A 26,970-nucleotide genomic window follows, 5' to 3' on the forward strand; every position below is an offset into this window, starting at 1 on the left:
AAAAGAACAAAGCCAGAGGCCTCACAGGACCTGACTTCAAACTATACCATAAAGCTACAGTAATCAAAACAGCATGGTACTGGTACACAAACAGACACATAGACCAATGAAACAGATTAGAGAACCCAGAAATAAAGCCACACACCTACAACCATCTGATCTTCAACAAAGTCAACAAAAACAAGCAGGAAGGGAAAGAACTTCCTAGTCAACAAATAGTGTTAGAATAACTGGCTAGCCATATGCAGAAGATTAAAACTGGACCCTTTCCTTTCACTGTATACAAAAATCAACTCAAGGTGGATTAAAGATTTAAATGTAAAACCTAAAACTATAAAACCCTAGAAGAAACCTAGGAAAAACCATTCTGGACATAGGCCCTGGCAGTTTTTATGATGAAGATTCCAAAAGCAATTGCAACAAAAACTAAAAACAAAAAATAGGACTAATTAAAGAGCTTCTACAGAGCAAAAGAAACTATTGTCAGAGTAAACAGACATCTTACAGAATAGGAGAAAATATTTGCAACTATGTATCTGATAATGGTCTAATATCCAGACTCTATAAGGAGCTTAAATACATTAACAAGCAAAAAAAAAAAAAAAACCATTAAAAATGAGCAAAGCATATGAGTAGACACTTCTCAAAAGAAGACATACAAGCAGCTAACAAGCATAAAGAAAAATGCTGAACGTCACTAATCGTTGGAGAAATGAAAATCAAAACCACAATGAGATACCAACTCACACCAATCAGGATGACTATTAGTAAAAAGTTAAAAAATAACAGATCCTGATGAGGTTGTGTAGAAAAGGGAATGCTTATACACTGCTGGTAGGAATGTAAGTTAATTCATCCACTGTGGAAAACAGCTTGGAGAGTTCTCAACTAACTTAAAACAGAACCTCCATTCAACCCAGCAATCCCATTACTGGGCATATATCCAAAGAATATAAATTGTTCTACTGTAAAGACACATGCATGCATATGTTCATTGCAGCACTGTTCACAATAGCAAAGACAAGGAATCAACCTAAATAGCCCATCAATGGTAGACTGGATAAAGAAAATATGGTACATATACATCATGGAATACTACACAGCCATAAAAATGAATGAGATCATGACCTTTGCGGCAAAATGGATGGAACTGGAGGCCATTATCCTATGTGAACTAACACAGGAACAGGAAACCAAATACTGCATGTTCTCACTTATAAGTGAGAGCTAAACACTGAGTACAAATAGGCACAAAGAAGGGAACAATAGACACTAGAGCCTACTTAAGAGTGGAGGGCGGGAGGAGGGTGAGAATCAAAAACTACGTATTGGGTACTATACTTGTTACCTGGGTGTCAAAATAATCTGTACACCAAACACCCACAGCATGCAGTTTTCCCAGGTAATAAATTTGCACATGTGCCTTCTGAATTTAAATAAGAGTTGGAAAGGAAAAAAAAGTTGGATATTCTTCCAGGTAATTAAACTTATTTAGTGCATTTCTTCTTCTTTCCATCTAAATTTTCCCACAGTCATAATTATAAAATATTTAAATAGGTAAGGATAAAAAAGAAATAACTCATAGGAAAATATCTTCTGTATACTATGACTTCTGTTTTAATTCCATTTACCTTTGGTTGCCTTCTTACTACATAAGTCTAATGTTGTTATTTATTTAATGTCAATATTTGGTAGGAAAATTAAGCCTTATGTTTTGTTCTCTGTGGGGAAATATCTAGAAGATAGGTATATAGGTAAGTAGATAATAGGATGTAGGTAGGGAAGTAGGTGCAGAAGAAAAGCAGAAGAAAGGAGAGAGGAAAGGGAAGAAGTAAAGAAAGAGAGAAGGAGAAATACTTTTCCTCATTTCTTTAGTTAATTAATGTAGACTTTCACTTTTACAACATAATTTTCTATACATTCTCTGGACATTTTTATCTTAGTATATGACTCTTTTCTATGGACAACACAGAAATGGATCACTATAAACACCCAACATTGGTTGTGAATGTGATGGTGATGAATAGCAGGCCCAAGCGATCCCAATTCACTTCAACCTCTCACTGGAATGCCTTCTGTTTTTTAGAAGTCCAATCAGTAGTTTGGAGAAGTATTATTTATTATTAGCAAAACTATTTGCTTTCTATGTCCTTGGCCAAAGTTGTGGAACATAACAGAAAGTTTTAAGTAATCTTGGTACTTCCAACTATTAGCTGAGTGACTTTGAATCCATTTCACCATCTATAAAACGGGGCTAATAGATAAAATGGGTTGACTCTTATTTTCAGTACATTTTGATTCTTATTTTTACTCAGTCTTACTAAAGTATAATTAGAAAATTATGTCACCATATGTGTCATATCTTTTAATTATTGGTGGAAAGAGATAACGTATAAAATTAGGAAATAATCTATGAGCTTTAAGCATTTGTAAAAGACATGTAAAACTTTTGAAAGAAATATGTCATGGACAATTGCAGAAATCCTCAGGGCTAATTCAGAATGCATAACTTAAAAGCCACTGCATAGGGGAGATGCTTAAAAGCCAGATATTGATTCTGTTTTCAAGGAGCTAATAGTTTAGGAGGAGAAATAAGAAAGGAACACAAATAAACGTAAGATGTAAAGTGATAATGAGTACAATATTTATTTCTACTTCAAAGAATGAATAAAAATTTGATTTGGATTGAGTATTTAAAGGTGGATAAAGTTTAGATATATGAAAATGAGGGACAGGCATTCCAAGGGGAGGGAAAACAACTAGGTAAATTTTCATGAAAATGCGATTAATTATATGACAGGAAATCTTTATTGCCAACCAATACACATGGCATTTGAAAATTGTCTGATTAATTAGTTTTGTATTTAGCCAATCTAGATAGCTCAGGTTCTAAAATATGTGCTTTTCAGCTTACATTATCAAGTTGATTAATTCAGACTGAATTAAAGAGGCATTTGCTAGTTCGCCATTATTTTCTAGTATTTAAAATAAACAATAGAGGTTTGAAAGTCTTCAAGGTGGTTTGAGAAAATTCCCTTAGAAATCATGTTATATTGCGAATGTATAAGCTCTTTTTGTCTTTGTGCAGCCTCTCTAAATAAAACATCTTCCTTCTTTATGTTGCACTTTCTCCACTAAGACCTCACCCCTTCACAAATTGAGGTGTAAACTGCATTTTTAACTAGCAGAAATCCTACGAGCTGCGCACGTGACAATGATTTTATTCCTATTCTTTTAGTTCCAGTCTAAGCAGGGTTAGTCAGCATGCCAAGTATGTGAGCTGACCGTAAACACAAGATTAATTCTTAGACTTGGATCTTTGGAAAGTGGAAATTGTACATCTGCAGCAAAATTGGCAGAGTTGTTGTGTCTCCAATCATACCAGGAATTTTTCTGTGGATAGCCTTTGTTATTCTGCCATGACACATCTGCTGTTTTCTACCCTATGTCCATGCCAAATACTCACCAGCAAGCTAAAAATGGTACCCCTGAAAAACAGTTTTCAAATTACAGGAGCTGGAGTTCCACATACATGCCTCAGGGGTCCCCAACCTTCCTCTTTATCCAGAGAAGGTTGCTTTCACATATTTTTATATATTGGGCTTTTACATACACAGTGTTAGGATAAATACTTTAACATAAAAACGTGTCTTGAAAATCTATATGCCTCTCACATGTCACATGCCTTTCAATGTTATCCATTGTAATTATATAAATACAATTATGTATATCTTTAAATATTAAAAACAGCCAAATATGTCTGTCATGACTAGAGCCCAGGTTATAATTTCCGAGTCCAAAAGCATACAGAGTAGCATTATAGGGAGTCAATGAGGCTGCCCTGAAATATATGACCCATCTTTGGCTCTCTGTGAAACAGGTTTAATTCACTTACAGACTCAAAGAGGCCAGGGTCATATGATAGTATATTTAATAGATATTTATGCAGCACTGTGTCTTCAAATAGGCTGGAACATCCTGCATAAGCACATTCATCAGAGGTAGTATGGGACATTGGAAGACAGGCTGGATTTAGAAGAGTCAAACTTTGAATCTAACTTACTAGCTTCACTTCCGTGGACAAGTACCCAAGCCTCTGTGCCTGTTTTTGAGTTGTAATATGGGTATAATAGTAAATGAGAAATATATACAGAAGAAGTTTCTAAAGAATAGCTTGTATAGGTATTATACAAATGCTAGATAATGTTACATCATTATGTCGCCATGAGAAGAATTTGTAAGGAATACCTTACACCTATTAAAATAGGTAAATTTTTATTCTTGATTGAAATTATATACACCTTTGCCATGTTGTTATGTTGGTCCAGTGCCCAGTAGTGCTGAAAATGTATTTCCTTGGTGTTCCTAGACCATGAACATTGGCGTATACTAAATACACATCAGGGTGAGGGTGAAAATCGTGTGCTTTGGGAGACTGACTCCACTATGGAGAATGGTCTGCCTTCTGCTGCTGTAACATGGGTTAACAATATGGGTTCCATTGTCCTTTTCTCAACTGTCATGCCAAACCTAGGTGACTGATATCAGAAATTGCTCTAGGTTTAATAAGTATTAAATATGAATAAAAAGGGATCATTTGCCTTTAAAGATATTTTACTTCGTGTGCTTTAAAAGTTATTTTTCATTGTTTTCAAAGAACTTATTTATTTCTGCCTTGATTTCGTTATTTACCCATGAGTCATTCAGGAGCAGGTTGTTCAGCTTCCATGTAGTCATGCGGTTTTGAGTGAGTTTCTTAATCCTGAGTTCTAATTTGATTGCACTGTGGTCTGAGAGACTCTTTGTTATGATTTCTGTTCTTTTGCATTTGCTGAGGAGTGTTTTACTTCCAATTATGTGGTCAATTTTAGAATAAGTGCAATGTGGTGCTGAGAAGAATGTATATTCTGTTGATATGTGGTGGAGAGTTCTGTAGAAGTCTATTAGGTCCACTTGGTCCAGAGCTGAGTTCAAGTCCTGAATATCCTTGTTAATTTTCTGTCTCATTGATCTGTCTAATATTGACAGTAGGGTGTTAAAGTCTCCCACTATTATTGTATGGGAGACTAAGTCTCTTTGTAGGTCTCTAAGAACTTGCTTTATGAATCTGGGTGCTCCTGTATTGCGTGCATATATATTTATATTAGTTAGCTCTTCTTGTTGCATTGATCCCTTTACCATTTTGTAATCCCCTTCTTTGTCTTTTTTGATCTTTGTTGGTTTAAAGTCTGTTTTATCAGAGACTAGGATTGCAACCCTTGCTTTTTTTGCTTTTGATGTGCTTGGTAAATATTCCTCCATTCCTTTATTTTGAGGCTGTGTGTGTCTTAGCACATGAGATGGGTCTCCTGAATACCGCACACTTATGGGTCTTGACTCTTTATCCAGTTTACCAGTCTGTGTCTTTTAATTGGGGTATTTAGTCCATTTACATTTAAGATTAATATTGTTATGTGTGAATTTGGTCCTGTCACTATGATGCTACCTGGTTATTTTGCCCATTAGTTGATGCAGTTTCTTCATAGTGTCAATGGTCTTTAGAATTTGGCATGTTTTTGCAGTGGCTGGTACCAGGTTTTCCTTTCCACATTTACTGCTTCCTTTGGGAGCTCTTGTAAGGCAGACGTGGTGGTGACAAAATATCTCAGCATTTGCTTGTCTGTAAAGGATTTTATGTCTCCTTCACTAATGAAGACACAACATACCAGAATCTCTGGGACACAGCTAAAGCAGTGTTGAGAGGGAAATTTATACCACTAAATGCCACAGGAAAAAGAGGGAAAGATCTAAAATCAACACACTAACATCAAAATTAAAAGAACTAGAGAAGCAAGAGAAAACAAATTCAAAAGCTAGGAGAAAAGAAATAACTAAGATCAGAGCAGAACTGAAGGAGATAGAGAAATGAAAAACCCTTCAAAAAAATCAATGAATCTAGGAGCTGGTTTTTTGAAAACATTAACAAAAATTGATAGACTACTAGCAAGACTAATAAAGAATAAAAGAGAGAAGAATCAAATAGATACAATAAAAAATGATAAAGGTGATATCACCACTGATCCTACAGAAATACAAACTACCTTCTGAGAATACTATAAACACCTGTATGCAAATAAACTAGAAAATCTAGAACAAATGGATAAATTCCTGGACACATATACCCTCCCCATACTAACCCAGGAAGAAGTCAAATCCCTGAATAGACCAATAACAAGTTCTGAAACTGAGGCAGTAATTAATAATGTACCAACCAAAAAAAGCCCAGGACCAGATAGATTCACAGACGAATTCTACCAGAGGTACAAAGAGGAGCTGATACTATTCCTTCTGAAACTATTCCAAACAGCAGAAAAAGAGGGACTCATCCTTAACTGATTTTATGAGGCCAGCATCATCCTGATAACAAAACCTGGCAGAGATACAACAAAAAAAGAGAATTTCAGGCCAATATCCCTGATGAACATCAATGCAAAAATCCTCAATAAAATACTGGAAAACCAAATCCAGCAGCACATCAAAAAGCTTATCTACCATGATCAAGTCAGATTCACCCCAGGATCCAAGGCTGGTTCAACATACACAAATCAGTAAATGTAATCCATCACATAAACAGAACCAGCGACTTAAAACACATGATTATCTCAATGGATGCAGAAAAGGCCTTTGATAAAATTCAACAGCCCTTGATGCTAAAAAAAAACTCTCAATAAAATAGGTATTGATGGAACGTATCTCAAAATAATAAGAGCTATTTATGACAAACCCACAGCCAATATCATACTGAATGGGCAAAAGCTGGAAGCATTCCCTTCGAAAACCAGCACAAGACAAGGATGCCCTCTCTCACCACTCCTATTTAACATAGTATTGGAAGTTCTGGCCAGGGCAATCAGGCAAGAGAAAGAAATAAAGGATATTCAAATAGGAAAAGAGGAAGTCAAATTGTCTCTGTTTGCAGATGACATGATTGTATATTTGGAAAACCCCATCGCCTCAGCCCAAAATCTCCTGAAGCTGATAAGAACCTTAAGCAAAGTCTCAGGATACAAAATCAATGTGCAAAAATCACTAGCATTCCTATACACCAATAATAGAAAAACAGAGAGCCAAATCATGAGTGAACTCCCATTCACAATTGCTACAAAGAGAATAAAATACAAAGGAATACAACTTACAAGGGAAGTGAAGGACCTCTCCAAGGAGAACTACAAACCACTACTCAAGGAAATAAGAGAGGACACAAACAAATGGAAATAAATTTCATGTTCATGGATAGGAAGAATCAATATTGTGAAAATGGCCATACTGCCGAAAGTAATTTATCAATTCAATGCTATCCCCATCAAGCTACCATTAACTTTCTTCACATAATTGGAAAAAACTACTTTAACTTTCATATGGAATCAAAAAAGAGCCTGTATAGCCAAGACAATCCTAAGCAAAAAGAACACAGCTGGAGGCATCATGCTACCTGACTTCAAACTAAACTGCAAGGCTACAGTAACCAAAACAGCATGGTACTAGTACCAAAACAGATATATAGACCAATGGAACAGAACAGTGGACTCAGAAATAACACCACACATCCACAACCACCTGATGTTGAACAAACCTGACAAAAACAAGCAATGGGGAAACGATTCCCTATTTAACAAATGATGTTGGGAAAACTGGCTAGCCATATGCAGAAAACTGAAAGTGGACCCCTTCCTTACACCTTATACAAAAATTAATTCAAGGTGGACTAAAGACTTAAACCTAAGACCTAAAACCATAACATCCCTAGAAGAAAACCTAGGCAATACCATTTAGGACATAGGCATGGGCAAAAACTTCATGACTAAAACACCAAAACCAATTGCAACAAAAGCCGAAACTGACAAATGGGATCTAATTAAACTAAAGAGCTTCTGCACAGCAAAAGAAACCATCATCAGAGTGAACAGGCAACCTACAGAATGGGAGAAAATGTTTGCAATATATCCATCTGGGCTAATATCCTACAAGGAACTCAAATCTTAGTCTACTTAATCTATAAGGAACTTAAACAAATTTACAAGAAAAAAATATCAAAAAGTGGACAAGGATATGAACAGACACTTCTCAAAAGAAGACATTTATGCGGCCAACAAACATGAAAAAAAGCTCATTATTACTGGTCATTATTACTGGTCATTTGCATTAGAAATGCAAATCAAAACCACAGTGAGATACCATCTCACACCAGTTAGAGTGATCACTAAAAAGTCAGGAAATCACGGATGCTGGAGAGGATGTGGAGAAATAGGAACACTTTTACACTGTTGGTGGGAGTGTAAATTAGTTCAACCATTTTGAAAGACAGTGTGGCGATTCCTCAAGGATCTAGAACTAGAAATACCATTTGACCCAGCAGTCCCATTACTGACTATATACCCAAAGGATTATAAATCATTCTACTATAAAGACACATGCACACATAGGTTTATTGCAGCACTATTGACAATATCAAAACTTGGAACCAACCCAAATGTCCATCAATGATAGACTGGATAAAGAAAATGTGGCACATATACACCATGGAATACCATGCAGCCATGAAAAGGGATGAGTTCATGTCCTTTGCAGGGACATGGATGAAGCTGGAAACCATCATTCTCAGCAAACTAACACAGGAACAGAAAATGAAACACCGCATGTTCTCACTCATAAGCGGGAGTTGAACAATGAGAACACATGGACACAGGGAGGGGAACATCACACACCAGGGCCTGTCGGCGGGTGGAGGGCTGGGTGAGGGATAGCATTAGGAGAAATACCTAATGTAGATGTTGGGTTGATGGGTGCATCAAACTACCATGGCATGTGTATACCTATGTAACAAACCTGCACATTCTGCACATGTATCACAAAACTTAAAGTATAATGGGAAAAAAGTTATTTATCTTTCCGAAGCCTGTTGATTTAGAAAACAACATAAGAAGTATGCTGATTTCATTTTCTATCAAATATAGAGAATTATCTAATGTACAGAATCATGAAATAGTTTTTTTGAGATTATACATTTTGTATAATAATTTAGTAAATGGAATTTAGCATTTGAAAATCGTAAAGGCCTAAACTGATACCTTGATCTGAAATTTTAAAGTGAATATATATATATATATATATATATTTTCAGATTAAGTCTCTCAGCAAAAATCTGTGAGAAAACAGTCCTCAAGCGAGTTTTGAAAGAGTTATGGAAGCTAGTTCTCAACAAAATAGAAAAACAAATTGTTCTTCCTCCTCTGACAGATCAAACAGTAAGTATATAAAGTTTAGTTATGCTTTCATTAACCCATCTGTTTTTGGTTTAAGTGAATGGTTTTCATCCAGATGAAATACTAATTAAATCCCTTTGGGGAAAAAGTGTTTGGTATCCAGTTTCTTAACAATGATCATTCAAATGATAGTTTCCTATCCAAGTCAATTTTAAATAATGGCAATAGCAGTCAAACTTCACGTTGCTTGACAGTCAGAACTTAACCTCTTAAAACATGTATCAAAGTTCTATTTATAGTGTTATCTGGTTTACACATACAATTTTTATTTAATTTTACCGACCTCAAGAAAATAGAATTAAGATACAATGTATCCACTGTGCTTCTTTCTTATTTTACAGTTTAAGGAGATAGTTACACCACTGCTATTTGGATTTTTTTTCACCTTTCTATTATGCTTTCATCTCTTACCTCCCCACTTGGAGGTTAATAGAGGAGGCATCTTTTAGTGAATCTGAAAAATGTGATTGTATCACACAAAGAAAAAGGAAAAGAACCCGAAAGATCAATTGGCTGCAAAATTAGACAGTGGTCAAGTGGATACACAGAGCCAGGTATCTCTGTTCACATATCCTGAGCCAAACAAGGGAAAAATAACACTAACAAGCACCTGTTACGGGGTAATGTATTTTTTTCTCCGTGACTGAGGAAGATAAAATGATGCAAATAATGAGTAAGTATAAATGGAAATAAAATACGCATTATTATACATTAGTTATACACACTCAGTCCATGTTTATTCAGTGAAAGCATATGCCTAGAAAACACTTTCTCATAAAGTGTTCTGAGATGCAAATATGCATGTGTTTTTGTTGATTTACTGCCAGACAGTGAGTGATAAAATATAAATTACTTTGAGTTTCGCTTAATGCCATGAATGTGTGCTTTAATCATTTTATAGCACACATACATATAGGTTCCAAGTCACATTTATAAATACACACACACACATACACATTCTACTTCAATACATAATATATTTCCATAACACCGGTTAGCACTCACGTAGTTGTTCAATAGAGGAATGTCAGTATAATCTGGAAGTTGGGTTGGTTTATATATAAATTTCCCTAGGTCAGAGGCTCTGGAATGTAATAGAAAAACTATAACTTCAGCAGAAAAAGAAAAAGCTCTCACCTTGGCTACTTCACAGACCTGTTTTAAAAAGGAAAAAAGAGGAGAGTAACTGTACATGGGTTCCCTCTCTGGAAAACTGAACGTTGCATGACTGTCACAGATTGCAGGCTACCTTCCCCGTCTGCTGGTAGCTCCACTTGCATGAGCATTGTCTCAGCCCACTTTTGAACCCTGTTGTTTTGTTGTTGTTGTTTTGTTTCTTTTGCTTTTTTTTTGGAGACAGAATCTCGCTCTTTCGCCCAGGCTAGAGTGCAGTGGCGCGATCTCGGCTCACTGCAAGCTCCACCTCCCAGGTTCACGCCATTCTCCTGCCTCAGCCTCCCGAGTAGCTGGGATTACAGGCGCCCGCCACCAAGCCTGGCTAATTTTTTTGTATTTTTAGTAGAGACGGGGTTTCACCGTGTTAGCCAGGATATTTTGCATTTTTAATATTCCTTGAGGCAACCATTAGCTTCACTGAGTTCCCTGCTAGCTGTCCAAGCCATATCCCAAAGTAGCAGTTATGGTTTTGATAGTTCTTTAGTAACAGAATTGCAAGGGCTTGGACTGTTCTGCCCATTGCTGTTTTTCCCATAAGCCCTATTATTTTTAGTGTGCAATTTTGTAGAATATGAGGTTTTTCAAGAATGTATATATTATGTTACAGTAGAAATGCTATCTATGACATTTCATTTTCTGTATAAGGTTTTCCCTAGGAAAGCTTACCATCACCTAAAATTTCTCTAGCATTGAGATATCCAAGTATGAATACATATCATTTATTCATTCATTAAATAAATATTCTTTGAGCTCCTACTATGTACTAGGCACTGTGCTAGGTGACGGGACAAAATATGAGCAAAATTAACCACGGTCGCTATTCTCAAACTTATAGTCTTTAATTCTCCAATAAAATACACACTCCAATAAAACATCTAGATAACATTTGTTCAGAATAGCTAATTTTCCTTCCTGTGACAATATTTCAAGCTGTAATGAACTTGGCCAAATTTAGTACTTTTCCAGTCACATACACCAACAGACATGCCTCTAGTTTTTCATTCTAGTAAAGCACTGGATAGTTTATTCCAGTGTTTTTCAAATTCATTTCCCCAGGGCCTTGGGGTTCTAGAGAAAGCCTCTGGCTGAGGGAGGGGTTAAGAGGGTAGTCGCTAATATATTGGACAGCATTTTAAAAGGAGCAATTCCACCTTCTTTAGCCCCGTATCTTCAGATTTTGCATACATTTATTTTTGCAGGGAGTAGAATGAGGAAGTTACCTCTGCTAAAAATAAATGAATAAAAGTTAAAGATCACTGATTTAATCCATATACTACATTAAACTGGCTACATTAGTAGCAACCTAGTCATTAACCTAAACTTAAGACTTTCAGAAGTGGGACACCTATGAGGACTGTTATACTGCCAGCGGTACTAGATATATTTGACCCAATCTTTATAATAGACCAATTAAGGGCATCTGGCATAAGCCATAACTCTTATAAGGGAAATAAAGAAATTATCTGTTGACTGCATTTCTATTGTGACTAATACTGAATATCTTAAGACTGAGTCTTTTCTCACTTTTTCTTTGTTTCTAGGGACCCCAGATGATTTTCATTGCAGCTAAAGATCTTGGACAATTATCCAAACTGAAGGTAATAAAAATAAGGAAATTACTCATTCATGGAAAGTAGTGAGTTAACTACAGTTCTGCAAGCATCCTCCTCCTAGTAGTAGTATCTAGCATGGCAGGATTAAGAAGATGTATGTCTGTGATTTCACAATCTGCTTTAGGAATTTTTAACTTTGTATTGCAGCATTTAGCATTATTGCTTCTGGATTAAATTAGAGAGCATATTTTCTTTCATATGTTAAACTGGCTTGATATGAACAAAGACAAAATGGAACACTGCATAGAAATCCAGTGAAGTCTAGAGAAGTCTTCAAACCAAGAAACACAGTACGGGAAAATGAAACTCATCAAAGCAGGCACTGAACTTGTCAACATGTTCAATCCCATTACAAGTGGGGGGTGTTCTGACTAAATGACCTTGTGCTTAGTTATAATTTGAGATTCCCAAAACTCTGGATTCATGCAGGAAACTTCAGTCCCTGTTCCTCTAGCATAGGAACTTGACTGGCTAAAATACATGCTATTTTTATTCCATTTCTACCTACTAGAATGTAGTTAAGGGATGAGTTCCAGACACTGGTAACCTTGTTTCAAATTCTTCCTCAAATGCTTCCTACTACGTGACATGGGCCAAAGTATTTAACCTCCCTAATCTTCAGATGTGGCTCTTGTAAAATGCAAAAAAAATAGTATCAGTTATAAGGATTCTTGTGAGTATAAATGAGACAACACATACATTATCTTTGTTTGGTAACTGCAAAGTGTATGTCACCTCCCACTTGCAGAGGGAGCTATCTTCATTCCTCCCCCAGCTGGTAGCTCAAAGTTAGGTGCCATTGAGTACTGGATTGTTTCATATGTACAGCACAGGGGAAAAACAAAATGTATAATTATTTACTGAGGTAAAATATGCGCCTTATAATTTCAGTATTCTATTTTATCATCCACATTATCCCATTCCTAACACAAAAATTAAAACCAGTAATCCATCTGGAAGATATAACTATCACCTAAAATTGTCACTCACACGTGTTCAGTGCTGCTGATGGTTGGAAGGAAAGATAAAAGGTAGATGTCACTGCCAAACTATTATTTTGGATCTTGGATCTCTATCCCTTTCTGTATCCCTTTTATTACCTCCCTGGGATTTCTGGAGCCTACTTTGAAAAGTGGATTTATACACTGCGGAAGTTTCTCATATAAAACCATGAAGGTGAAATAACATAGGTCTTATTACAAAAGAAATGGCCCTGGCGGTGCATCGAATATCTGTGTGATGTTAGTAAGCACACTCCATCTCCCCAGGCTTCAGTTTCCTGAGTTGAGTGTTCTATCAGCTAGAACTATTTCATTTTCAAGTGATGGAAAGCCAAACATAAGCAAACAGGGAATTTACTGCTACATGAAATTTTATAGTCCAGGGGTAACTCTGGTTTCTGTTACTGCTTGATTAGGGATTCAAACAATGTTACAGGACCCAGATACTCACTGCCTCTCGACTCTGCCCTTCTCCTTGTTTGATACATTGCCACAACAGACCTTCATTTCTGTGTGTAAGTTGGTTGTGTCTGCTCTCACATCCTTTGATGTAACATCTTTTGAACTTCAAATCTTGTAGAGAAAAACACCCATCTCAGTGCAGGGAATCACAGCAAAGTCTCCTGGAATATCAATAGCTCTGAGGAAGTATGATCACCATTCCCAAACCAGTCAGCATGGTCTGAGAAGTGACATGTGCCAATTGGCTTAACTCACATACTCACCCTGAGGTTTGGGTACAACCCAATCCAAATCCTATGAACTCTGATCGAGATAGAGACTGGCTCCCTAGAGGGTATATACATGCTCTGTGGGAAAAATCAGGGTCCACAGAAAACATAAGACTTTAGCATGCTTTGTGGTCCCATTACTTTCTCAATTCACTGAATTCTTTTTTAATTCTAATAACCTAAAAGCACACTATAAATACAATGACCTAACAGGATTATTTCAACAACACTGAAACAACATGAAGGACTAAAGATAGTCTTTGTATCTATTGATGATGAGAAAAATAACTTCGTTCTGTATCATATTCCATTATTGGCTTTTGAGATTTTTATTTTTAAATTATCAGTCCATTTAGTTATTACTATTTGAATTACAGAGCAATAAATCTCCTACAGTATTATGCAAAAACCTGAAACTCCAGCTGGCATGAAGAACTTCAAATTGTATAAAACTATTTCCTCTTATTGTATTAGAATGTCACTCCCCTTTAAAAAAAAATGTTAAACTATGGGTCTTTAAATTTTTAATATATTAATTTGAAAACAGATATGATGTGCTGAAAAGGTGCTATTTGAAATCATTGTACTGATAGAAAATTTCAGAACTCCTATTTAGGAGTATTGATAGATAACTGCCTAAAGGAACACAAGATCAAGAAAAATGGAACAATGTGGGGAACTAATTGGTTTTCTGTGTTTGGCTATGATTTCGGAATATTTCATTAAACATGTATTTATTCAACGATTTGACATTTTCTATTACTTCATAATCTGGAACTTCATTAGGTGTAATATATATTATATATAATTATATATTATATATTACAATATATAATATAACATATAATTATATATTATATATAATTATATTGTACAATATATAATGTAATATATAATTATATATTATATATAATTATATTATATATTACAATGTATATTATGTAAATATATAATTATATTATATATTACAGCATATAATATAATATATAATAATAATATATAATATATAATAAAATATATAATTATATATTACAATATATAATATAATTCTATATTACAATATGTTAATTATATGTTACAATATATTATATATTATATATTACAATATATAATATATAATTATATAGTACAATATATTATGTATTATATATTGTAATATATAATTAATACATAATTATATATTACAATATATAATACATAATTATATATTACAATATATAATACATAATTATATATTACAATATATAATACATAATTATATATTACAATATATAATACATAATTATATATTACAATATATAATACATAATTATATATTACAATATATAATACATAATTATATATTACAATATATAATACATAATTATATATTACAATATATAATACATAATTATATATTACAATATATAATACATAATTATATATTACAATATATAATACATAATTATATAGTACAATATATAATACATAATTATATAGTACAATATATAATACATAATTATATAGTACAATATATAATACATAATTATATAGTACAATATATAATACATAATTATATAGTACAATATATAATACATAATTATATAGTACAATATATAATACATAATTATATAGTACAATATATAATACATAATTATATAGTACAATATATAATACATAATTATATAGTACAATATATAATACATAATTATATAGTACAATATATAATACATAATTATATAGTACAATATATAATACATAATTATATAGTACAATATATAATACATAATTATATAGTACAATATATAATACATAATTATATAGTACAATATATAATACATAATTATATAGTACAATATACAATACATAATTATATAGTACAATATACAATACATAATTATATAGTACAATATACAATACATAATTATATAGTACAATATACAATACATAATTATATAGTACAATATACAATACATAATTATATAGTACAATATACAATACATAATTATATAGTACAATATACAATACATAATTATATAGTACAATATACAATACATAATTATATAGTACAATATACAATACATAATTATATAGTACAATATACAATACATAATTATATAGTACAATATACAATACATAATTATATAGTACAATATATAATACATAATTATATAGTACAATATATAATATAATTATATAATTATATATTATATATAATTATATTATATAGTAAAATATATAATATAATCATATATTATATTATATAGTACAATATATAATATAATATATAATTATATTACATAGTACAATATAATATAATATATAATGATATTATATAGTACAATATATAATATAATATATAATTATATTACATAGTACAATATATAATATAATATATAATTATATTACGTAGTACAATATATAATATAATATATAATTATATTACGTAGTACAATATATAATATAATATATAATTATATTACGTAGTACAATATAGAATATAATATATAATTATATTACGTAGTACAATATAGAATATAATATATAATTATATTACGTAGTACAATATAGAATATAATATATAATTATATTACGTAGTACAATATAGAATATAATATATAATTATATTACGTAGTACAATATAGAATATAATATATAATTATATTACGTAGTACAATATAGAATATAATATATAATTATATTACGTAGTACAATATATAACATAATATATAATTATATTACGTAGTACAATATATAACATAATATATAATTATATTACGTAGTACAATATATAACATAATATATAATTATATTACGTAGTACAATATATAACATAATATATAATTATATTACGTAGTACAATATATAACATAATATATAATTATATTACGTAGTACAATATATAACATAATATATAATTATATTACGTAGTACAATATATAACATAATATATAATTATATTACGTAGTACAATATATAACATAATATGTAATTATATTACGTAGTACAATATATAACATAATATGTAATTATATTACATAGTACAATATATAACATAATATATATATTATATAGTACAATATATAATATAATATATAATTATATAGTACAATATATAATATATAATTATATTATATAGTCTGATATGTAATATAATATATAATTATATTATATAGTAATATATAGTATATTGTACTATATAATATAATTATATAATATATTATATATTGTACTATAGATAATATATTATATAATATATAATATATATAATATATATACTATATATGATATATAATATAATATATATACTATATATAATATATAATATATATAATATATTATATATAATATATTATATAATTATATTATATAGTACAATATATAATATAATATACTATATAATATATTATATAGTATAATATATAATATAATATATGATGTATTATATAGTACAATATATATAATTTATATATTGTATAATATAATTATGTATTCTATATTACAATATATGATATATATTATATTCTATATTACAATATATAATATATATTATATTCTATATTACAATATAGTATATATAGTATTCTATATTACAATATGTAATATATATTGTATTCTATATTACTATATATTATATATTGTATTCCATATTACAATATATATTATCTATTGTATTCCATATTACAATATATATTATCTATTGTATTCCATATTACAATATATATTATCTATTGTATTCCATATTACAATATATATTATCTATTGTATTCCATATTACAATATATATTATCTATTGTATTCCATATTACAATATATATTATCCATTGTATTCCATATTACAATATATATTATCTATTGTATTCCATATTACAATATATAATATTATATATTGTATTCCGTATTACAATAGATAATATATATTGTATTCTATATTACAATATAGAATATATATTGTGTTCTATATTAGAATATAATATATATTGTATTCTATATTACAATATATTGTATATTGTATTCTATATTACAATATATAATATATAATATATAATTGTATATAATATATTGTAATATATAATATAATTATATATAATATATAATTATATTATATTATATATTACTATATTATATTATATATTGTAATATATAATATAATTATATATAATATATGATATAATTATATATATTATATAATATTATATATAGTATGTAATATATAATATATTATACATAATATATTATATATATTATATAATATATAATATATCATATATAATATATATTACAGAAAACATAATGTGTATTACATATAATACATATTAAATATATGCTATATATAACATATTTGCCTCAAAATATTTCATATAATCAGATTTATTTGACATAAAAGAAAATATGCATAAATCTTCAGGAACTGGTGATATAATATCAAAACCAATTGATGAAAATACACCTGAGACTCTGAGTTTACTGCATGCTTTTTACTTGGGCAATAACTCATTGCTGGCCTCTTTCAGAGATCCCCTTACTTGAATGATCTGTTGCTAAATTCTAAAAAATTATTTCTAGTAAGAATTATATTTCTAGCACCAGCATATATCACTTATTAGCATCTGTTAGAAAATAATGTGACCACATTGTTAAACCAGTCAAGATTGATGAAGCCAGATAAATTTATTTAATAGAAAATATTTTTAATTACTTGTCTGAAAGCATTTTCCCCTGTAATTCAGCAAACATTTCTATTACTCTTTGAGTCTCAATGGGTATATAATATTGCTATTTAAAAACTGTGAAATGAACTCATATGATTAACTTGAAATCCCCGTATCAGAGAAAGATGCAGTAAGATGTATAAATATATATCATGGATCCATGAAACATTATACCATGTTGTTAGCAGTATCCAAAGACAGTGATTCTATTGGAGCATATAAAATCTGTGACACACATTGAAGGAAGTACAATACAATTACCAAAAATTTACTGAGTGCCTAGCAGATAACAACTGCCAAAATAGACACTGAAAAGCTGAAGGAGTGAGCGAGGCATAGATAGATAATTATCTTCAGGAAGTCGTGGCAACTACCAAATAAAACAGTAAGATAAAGGCCAAAATAGAAGGACAAGCCACTGGGTGTGATTGCGTGGTTTGTGCATTGCACAAAAATGCATACCTAAAGGAGCAAGTGACAGCCAAAATTGAGCCCATGTTCCACTTGCCAAGCCATATGTGTTAACTTGAAGCTGTCCTCTTATAAAAAATAAGACACCTTTTATTATTTACCAAAGGCACTGCTTTACTCATCATTCCATACCTGCTCAGAGCTATGTTCACCCACGTGGGACTTTTCTTCTAATTCACAAAGTCACCTACGTAAGTTTAAGCTCCAGAAGGACAAAAGTTTTTCCTGTATTAAACAATATATCTCATTCTCTGTGAACAGTGCTGGCACAAAATAAACACTCAATAAATATTTGTTGAGTGTTGTCGAATAGAATAATGGCACCCCTGGGATGATTGTATCAGTTTTGGGGGATCAGACATTTTTAAATTTTTCCCTTAGTTTTTATTTCCTTTATTATTTTCTTTTTCTGCCATCATTTCCCTAAATAAGCTTTGTATGATGGGTTGAAACAGACCACAGTGAACAATGAAGAAAATCCATTGTAAAATAATGAAATAAGTTTTAAAATCAGTTCTAAAATACTTAAAATGATTATAAAATATTTAAAATATTCACAGCCAAATTTAGTTAATTCTTTGGGGCTTTTCCCAGGAATGAGTAAGAATTGAGGGCATATAAGAAGAAGAATAAAGTGGAGGCATTATATTTAAAATAGACTTTACCAGTAATAATCGGGAGAGGCTTAAATTTGCTCCTTAAATCCTTTTCATGATTGATATTCCTCAATGTGACAGACATAAACCAAGGAAGTCAGGTGAAAAAATTTCATCACGCGTTTTCCAGGTTTCTCTCTTTTTTCCCTAACGTTAGCTTGCAAGTGAAAATAAAGGCACACCTCTATCAAAGCACTTCTTTTTAAGTAAATATTTAACATTTCTTCCTTTGACAGAGAGGAGATTTATAAAATATATGACAATCATTTTATTTTAAATGCATTCATGTGCAGAAGATATTTCAAATAGGAAATTTTGCATATGGGGATAATTCAGATTATGTTTTAAAGTAGTTGTTGAATACATGAACTGGTTGTTTTATAAGCATTTCTTCACCTATTTTCCAGGAGCACATGATTCGAGAGGATGCCAAGGGTCTGACGCCAAGACAATGCGCTATAATGGAGGTAGTCCTGGCTACCATCAAGGTGAGATTATAATGCTTCTATATATACATCGAGAGAGGCCCCCATTTACCTCCAGAGATAGGTAGCCCTGATCTTAGCCATGTATCAGTAGAGCTGCGCCATTCAAAGAGATAGTAGATAGTTGAATAGATATAGGTTGGTGCAATAGTAATTGTGGTTTTTGCCATTAATACTATTGCACCAACTTAATACATTCCTGGAGGACGCCAGATTTCGCCCTGTCTATCTCCTTATGACATCCACAATAGACTGTCCTTATAATTGCTTCTTTTGTCTCTCTCTAAAGCATAAGTGAAACCTATGTTTTAGCACATGTTCTCAAAGAAAGACATGTACCCTAAAACCCAGATAATAGATGCTTCGAGAGTATTTTGGGTAGACAGAATTTGTTTTTATATGTTTTCTATGCATGTTGAAATTATTTTTAAAATATCAACACTCCCTTCTCGCTTAGTAAGTACAATAATTTCATTTCATTTTCTGCTGAATACCCAAAGATGTCGTTTGTATGCATCAGCTGTTTTCATAGCCAAAGATTAAAAGTTATTGTAGTGTATGCTAAATATGTGCAGATCTCAAAATGTAACCTAGAAGTTATTTTCAAATAATTTCTTTTATATTTATATGTGAAAGTTTATTAAAGAGTTTGAAAGATGAGTTTGTCTTCTAAATTCAAATGATGTCCAAAGTTTTCACTCTTCACTGGGGGAAACATCTACTATCCAAGATGTGTGAATAGCATAGCTACTAACTATACTGTAACTGTTAGCTACCATGACCCATTTGTAGAGCATAGAACAGTTCTACTGGATAGAAACAATGCTATTCATTTCAACAGAGTTCTATCTGAATAACAGTCACATACTTTCACAAAACTGTCACCTCGTGGCTTTTGTTTTGCAGTTTCAGCATTTAATACGAGGCAGTCTTTTGCTGCTGCAGTGGTAAAAACTGCCAAATTAAAGTTGGGAGGTGAGAGTTTTGTGACACCTGGAGGCACCTGGATCACAGAAATGGAGTTTCTAAGGAGGTAGCCAAAATGTTGTCTGGAAATATGGAAAATCTGCAAAATAATTTTTGGGAAAAAATGAACAACATGAAAAAGAAATACAATAAAAAACTTTAAAAGTTTTTTTAAATTATTTTCAAAAATTTGAGGAAGAAATAACTAATCTTTGGAGTTATAGTAGCACTAATAGCTATATAAAAGGACATGCTAGTAGAAAAAAAATAAGCTCTAGCATGCACCATGAAGAGGAAGAAAAGAAAAAAATTTGGCATCTGAATTCAGCTCTTCATGCATTGTATTAGGTCAATGCATGGCTTTAGGAAAGGAAGGAAAATGTGTCCTGTGGAAACAGGGAATGGTATTCACTGTGTTCACAGATCTGGCTTCTGTCTCTAACTTCAACATTTCTCTAATTTTTATTGATGGGGCCAGATGATCACCACCTGCTGGCTGAGTTCTTCTCAGAGTCTAAGACAATGTTGATCCTCAAGCAAATTCCTTTTATCTTGACAGCTCAACTATCCTATCTTCCTGTTTATATCATCTATACTAATATTTTAATTCAGTCTCAGACACCAGACACCGGCCTTGTTCTTTGTGGACAAAACTACTATTTGGTGTCCTAGGTCCCGTAAATGGGTCCATGCCATTTGTCTTGTTTCTCCAGGACTGGAGTCTGACTCTGGTCCTCCTGAGCCCCAAAGCGTGTGTCAGTTCTCCAGTTCCCCTCTTCCCTAACTTCTGTGATGCCAACTCTTTCTCTAGGCACCTCCATGCTAGGCCTGCTGTGCCTGCTATGAGACTCTCTTGACCCTGTGCCCTGCCCATCTGCCAAGGTATTCACCTGATATCTGATTTTCAATGACTGTCATCAGTTTGCCAAAGCTGAGACTTCCTTTATCTTGTCTGTCTGTGAGATTTGCACCAACTTACTGTCCTACCAAACATTAATTGTGAGATTGACTACAAAGGAATTCAAGAGAAGGAAGAGTACAACTTAAAAGAGTTTTAACTCCAAGAGCTAAAGATTCAATGTCTCCCCGGAGCCCAGCCAAAGGAGCACTATAATGCAAGCAGAGACCTTATGAGAAAGATGACCTTAGACCAAAGAAGCAGACGCTACCCATGCTAATTTCCAATGGCTGCTAAAGAGATAATCTTTAATTCCTCTTCAGCTCAATTTAATTGAATAAGCTAGAAATGAGAAAACAAAGAAGGAAAATGCTATGGAGTTTTTAGAATATAGGCTGAAATAATGTTTTACATTTTCAAATTTCTCTTATATATGTGCATAATTTCACCTGCCTTGTAAATATCCTGAGTATTAGATAGCTCAGGAATGATTACTCACTTTTGATAATTGAGAAAATTAAAAGTGAAGAGATTTCAGTTGTTTTTCTGAGGCCATAGCTCTGCTAGTAATTGGCAGAGCTGAGAAAGGACTCCAAATTCTAAAGCCAGTGTCCTTGCTTCTATGTCACATTTTTTCAATAAGTATGTACAAAGTTTAAGTAAAACGTAGCAGGCTAAAATGGATACTTCTTCAAAGAGATTACTTCTTGCTATATTAAAATACTATGTCAATTACTTAGATTCTTTTCTAATTATTTTAAAATAATGTAAAACCTTTCAGCCTCTATACAATATTGATGAAAATATTAACTTTTCTACATATTGAAACTTTAATTGGACTGGAACTATTTTATAACGCCAGTCACATGTAGCTTCTATTATAAGTCAACAGTGTCAAATATGGCAGGAGTAACAAAAATTATGATCATCTGCTGCAGGTAGGATGATTGGGCTTTGAGACATTCCATTTACCCGGCAAAGCAACCAAATCAACAATGTTTGAAAGTAAAAGTAGAAAGGTGGCAGCTATGAGACAGATAATCAGTCACCTAATCTGTATTTGCAAACTAATAGGGAGGCCAATAGGGAAACTTTAAAGGAGTTCTAGCTGGACTTTGAGTTCCAACGCCATATCTCAAGAAGACTCAGGACTGACATGAGATTCCCCTAAATGTAGATTTCTTTCAAAGAGAAATAGCAGTTACACTTTGACCTGAAAAAATGCTGAATGATTTAATTTTTCCCACCCTTTTAAATTCCCCCAGAACCCCTGTTATATGGGCTTGAACATGACACTACATTATATGTTGCAAATATATTTGGCTTCATGCAGTGGCAATACTGAGGTTTCTCCAAAAATAATAAACATGTGAATCAGGACCCTCTAGAAATCTGCATTTCTTGGTATAAGGAAAGGAATTTAACTATAAATTCAAATATAGCTTTGGAACTTATTACTTTCTTATTTAATCCTAGATAATACCATTTCTTATGTTCAGGACTCCAGGCAAACATAAGAGCATGGTGATGAACCACATTTTATTCCTCTGTGTTTCTTACCCTCGCAGAGGTTCTACCCTATCCTGCTATCTCCATTGTCCATGGGGTGATTCCAAGGGCTTTTTCTCAGCATGTTCTTTTCACCATTACAAGTATAGCTTTTGCCTTGGTTAAAATCCAGCTACTCATGAGAAGAACAAAATAACCTACCTAGTTTAGAGGATTGCAATTCAAATATCATTATTTGAGAGCTTACTGTAGGTAGAAAATATGGTGAGCAATGAGGAGGTGGTTGGAGATGAGAGCACTTGCCTTTGACTTGGGAACAAAAACATCTATAGTCAGCAAAATAATTGTGGACAAAGGAGGGAGGAGGGCAGAGAGGGTGATGAATTTTCTCTGAATGTCCAGGGAAAAGCTTCCCAGAGAAGGACATTTGGGGATGTAGAGGATAAAGAGGGAAAAAACAATGGGAGAAAGGCATTGCAGGCCTATAGAAAACACAGCGTGGGTGACGGAAGAGAAGGCATTGGCCGGCATGAAAACTTTAAATAGTCTAGTGTAGAAGAACCGATCATGACTGGCTGAGTATCACAGGGAATGAAAGAGGAACATTGGATTGGAGCCAGAATGCTGCGGCTTAAACACCAAAGTAAAGAATCTCAACTTTAGTTTGTCAGCAAAAGAGAAACACTGAAATATTTTATGGGCGGGAAGAGCATATTCTGATATGATGTGTAAAAGAGGACTCCAGTTGTGGTAGAAAATATTTTTTTAAAATATCTGTCAAATAATTTCTAAAAAAAGAAAACTTTAGTGGCTAACCTCTAAAATTATAAAGTTAAGGTGGGTTATGATTATATCTAAGTTTGCAAAATGAGCTGTCTGCCTGGATTTGCCGAAAATATGATACAGGTGCTGGAAAGAACAAAGTAATGATGGAAAATTGCTACCAAAATAGTATATTTAACAAAAAAAGGGAATTCTTCTTATAATCTTGTAAGGAAACAATAGCATGTTCCCATGAGTCAGTAAAAATATTATATTGCGCAAGATCTTCAATCTTGAAAAGTTTGAAGAGTTAGAAGAATTCAGAGAGTTTTATTGGGATTATAAAAAAATAGCTTGCCAAGCATGCAGGCAATATTTTTCCTGATTTTTTAAAATTTAGCAGTACGATTTTTTTTTGCCTCTCAAATCACAACCAGGTCTCAAGTGCTTTATTTTCTGAAAAGTCATGAAGAAAAAGAAAATCTAGTTATTTTTCAAGATAAAGAAAATGATACTTCGTATATAGCTCCTTCCTACCCCTGAGGTGATAATAGTGCTTCTTCTCACACATCCTGACATTTGTGACACCAACGTATTAATGTATCTAGGGTGGAAGCCTTTACAAATGTCAGAAGGTGGCCATGAATTACAAAAGTAAATAAAATACTGGAAACTACATGGGAAATTATACCACTAACAAGTATAATATCAGGATAGGAGGTGATTAAGAGAGAGAGAGAGAAAGACACCAATGTGCAAATTATTCTCCTCTCCTATGGAAATAATAATACTACTTAAAAGATTATTGAAAGAAAATTACATGAGTCATCACATACAAAGCAATTAAAGCAGGCATATAGAAAATGCTTCACAAATATTAAGTTGTCACTTATATTGCCTGATGATTGGTTCATTTTGGAGGCTTCTCTTTCTACTCTTAAGTCCGAGACCCCACATACTCTACTGCAACCAGTGTGTTTCTTTTTTCCTCCTTTCCCAATAAACCCTTAATTCCCTCTCAAAGGAGCTGACTATTAAATCTGACTCTTTCCCCCAAGCAATAGTTCAAATCCTTAAGGGTTTGTTCTCTGGCCTTTTGGATTCCTGGGCCCAGCACTTTTTCCCTATAAGAGCACAGCCCTGGTTAGATTCTTTAACACCTGAGACTCCCCTTTGAGAAGCAGTGCTGTTCCTTCTCTCCGGGAGTTTCTAGTCCAGATTAAAAGCTGAGAGAGGTACATTGAAAATGAAATAATGATACATGTTAACTTATAACAGTGTAAGAGATGGAACAGGTGATCCAAATACTAATTGAGGGAAACAGATTAAAAATATCATAAAGTTTTAGAGGATGTGATCAACCAGTATGGACTCAAGATCAGGAAAAGCTGCAATGGTCTTGAAGGACAGATGGGAGTTTACAGGCTGGATAGAAAGTTTTTTTGGAGGAAGACTCATGACATGAATATCAACAGGAAAAAGGAATTTCACCAGGGAAAGACACAAGACAAGAAGGCTTGGAGGCAGTGAGTAGACTACTCTGTGGACTGGCCTGGACTTAACTAGGTGTTTGCATAATGAAGCAGTGTAAAATGAGGTTGATGGGAAATGTTTAGGTTGAAAATACAGAGGTCCTTTTGTGCCCTCAGTATATTTCATAAAAGAGGATTCACCGATGATTTTAAAATGTTATGCTAAAGTCATTTCACCAATAGGAATCTTAAGGAAATGCACAAATTAGATTGCATAGTTCAAGATTGTAGCCAGAGATTTGAGTTCCGGTTATTTAGTTCACAAGATGATGAGAGCTATCAGCAAGGTGGTGGCTTTAGGAGGAGAAAGGGAAAGATGGATATGAGTGACACAAGCCAGGGAGAGTTGTTGGAACTTGGCAACTGAATATGGGGCAAAAAGGAAAAGGAGCCCAAAATGCCTCAGAGATTTCAGCCCCAGCGACTGAGAAAGCATGGTTCCACCAAGAAAAATGGGAGACAGCCAGGAAGGCTATTTTCCTAGTGCCATGTTGGAGTTAGATGCAATGGCAGGAATGTGGAAATCAATATTTAAGAACCTGCTTGAGATAGGGGCTGATGCTTAAAACACAATGCTGAGTTCTATTTGAGTTCTATGTTATTCTGCCAATTAAATATATTTCTTACAATTGGAAAGAACTCCAGCATTCACAAAGCTCTTCCAGTTAGAGTAATTACAATTTGACAACACCAAAGGTAGAATGGATATTTCTGCTACCATTCTATAAATGAATTAACCAATAGCCTAAGAGGTTAAATAAACTATGCAAAAGTCTGACTGTATAGGGGACAGATGAAGAATTATATTTTCTAGCATATTATAAGGATCAGAGAATCAAAGAGGTTAAGAGGATTCTAGACTCTCAGAATTGGAAACATGACTGAGCATCTCCCACTCTTGCCACGTCATCTACAATGTTGTCAGCACATGGTCTTCCGGCCACCACTTCATAGCAGCCAGTGACAGGACCTCACTAACTTACAAGTGGAAGTTTTGATTTTTAAGATGCATTATTATTGGAAATTTTTGATGAATATGTCAAAGAAAAATCTGCTCTCCTGCTATGTATTGGTGCTTCTTCTGTTCTTTGGAACTACTATAAAATTATTCTGTTCCCTTTTCTGTGTGATCGACTTTCAGATATTGAAGAAAACTATCATGCCATCCTATATCATT

The 26,970-nt window shown here is 32.7% G+C and overlaps 1 protein-coding gene across 1 annotated transcript in view; it reads left to right on the forward strand.

Annotated features, from left to right (window-relative positions):
• UNC13C (unc-13 homolog C) overlaps window positions 1–26,970 on the forward strand; it is a 649,688-nt gene that overhangs the window by 556,367 nt on the left and 66,351 nt on the right. The window contains exons 26-28 of the mRNA XM_031002438.3: window positions 9,161–9,284; window positions 12,020–12,076; window positions 20,049–20,129. Coding sequence (XP_030858298.3) covers window positions 9,161–9,284; window positions 12,020–12,076; window positions 20,049–20,129 — 262 coding nt within the window. The remainder of the gene's footprint in view (window positions 1–9,160; window positions 9,285–12,019; window positions 12,077–20,048; window positions 20,130–26,970) is intronic.

The sequence above is a fragment of the Gorilla gorilla genome, chromosome 16 (genome assembly GCF_029281585.2).
Source record: "Gorilla gorilla gorilla isolate KB3781 chromosome 16, NHGRI_mGorGor1-v2.1_pri, whole genome shotgun sequence".
Lineage (NCBI taxonomy): Eukaryota > Metazoa > Chordata > Mammalia > Primates > Hominidae > Gorilla > Gorilla gorilla.